At 40.9% G+C, this 801-nt stretch overlaps 1 protein-coding gene across 1 annotated transcript; it reads left to right on the top strand.

Moving 5' to 3' along the window:
• Positions 1 to 19: 19 nt before the first annotated feature.
• Positions 20 to 784, top strand: CSUI_009643 (gyf domain-containing; the record flags this gene model as incomplete). Its single annotated transcript, XM_068069755.1, has 1 exon — positions 20 to 784. A coding segment is annotated over exon 1 (288 nt), but the record flags the coding sequence as incomplete, so codon positions are not given.
• Between the last annotated feature and the right edge of the window lie 17 nt (positions 785 to 801).

The raw sequence follows: 801 nt of genomic DNA, 5'->3' as shown, positions 1-801 counted from the left end.
TTCCCCTTTTTCCGGTCATGTGGAACATTCTCTTTTTCTTTTTCTTCTTTCTCAAGATCTTCTGTCTTCTTAGTGTCTCAGGTTCATCAGACGGAAAGAAACACTCGCCGCAAGTGCATAAGATACTATATATTTATTCATATGTATATGCCGTATATGTATCTCTATGTGTATATGGTATTTCTCTCATTCAATTCTGTCTATAGTATCCTTTTCGTTGTCGTTGTCCCGGTTATGTTTAGTAGTTGTCTTTCTTCTTTATTTTCTTTTCTCGCCTCCTCTGAAGTTTGACCGTCTCCTTCCTTCTCTCTCCCTCTATGGCGATCGATGGCAGATGCTCTCCTCCTTTGTTTCTTTTCCTTGTTTTCTCTCTCTCTATATATATACGTGTAGGCCTCTCATCTGTCTCTGTCTCTGTCTCTATTTTTCTTATTTTTTGGTTTGTGTGTGTTAGGTGAATTGAGCTTCTGGTATCGAGATAGTACAGTGAGGGGAATGTCGTTGATCACAGAATGGAGAGCTGCATGTACAGTCCAGAGTGTATGGGCACCTAGCGGCGATCTCTTCTTGACTGCATCGACCTATCCACGTATGAAGGTCGACAATCTTCTACGAGTCTTCGATTACGAAGGTAAGCTGGCACAGGAAATTCGAAATATCTTTGCATGTCTTTCTTGTCAGCTATATCATCTTCTTGCTCGGTTTTCTGTCCTTCTCTTTCTCTCACTGTTCTTCTCTCTCTGTTTTCGTCTCTTCTCTTCACTCGGGTTTCCTCATTCCGAACTTTCTTTCTTTCTTTCT

This window comes from Cystoisospora suis (genome assembly GCF_002600585.1).
Source record: "Cystoisospora suis strain Wien I chromosome Unknown contig_5848, whole genome shotgun sequence".
In the NCBI taxonomy this organism is placed as follows: Eukaryota; Apicomplexa; class Conoidasida; order Eucoccidiorida; family Sarcocystidae; genus Cystoisospora; species Cystoisospora suis.
The sequence above is the reverse complement of the archived record's forward strand: the minus strand, read 5'-3'. Positions and strand labels throughout refer to the sequence as shown.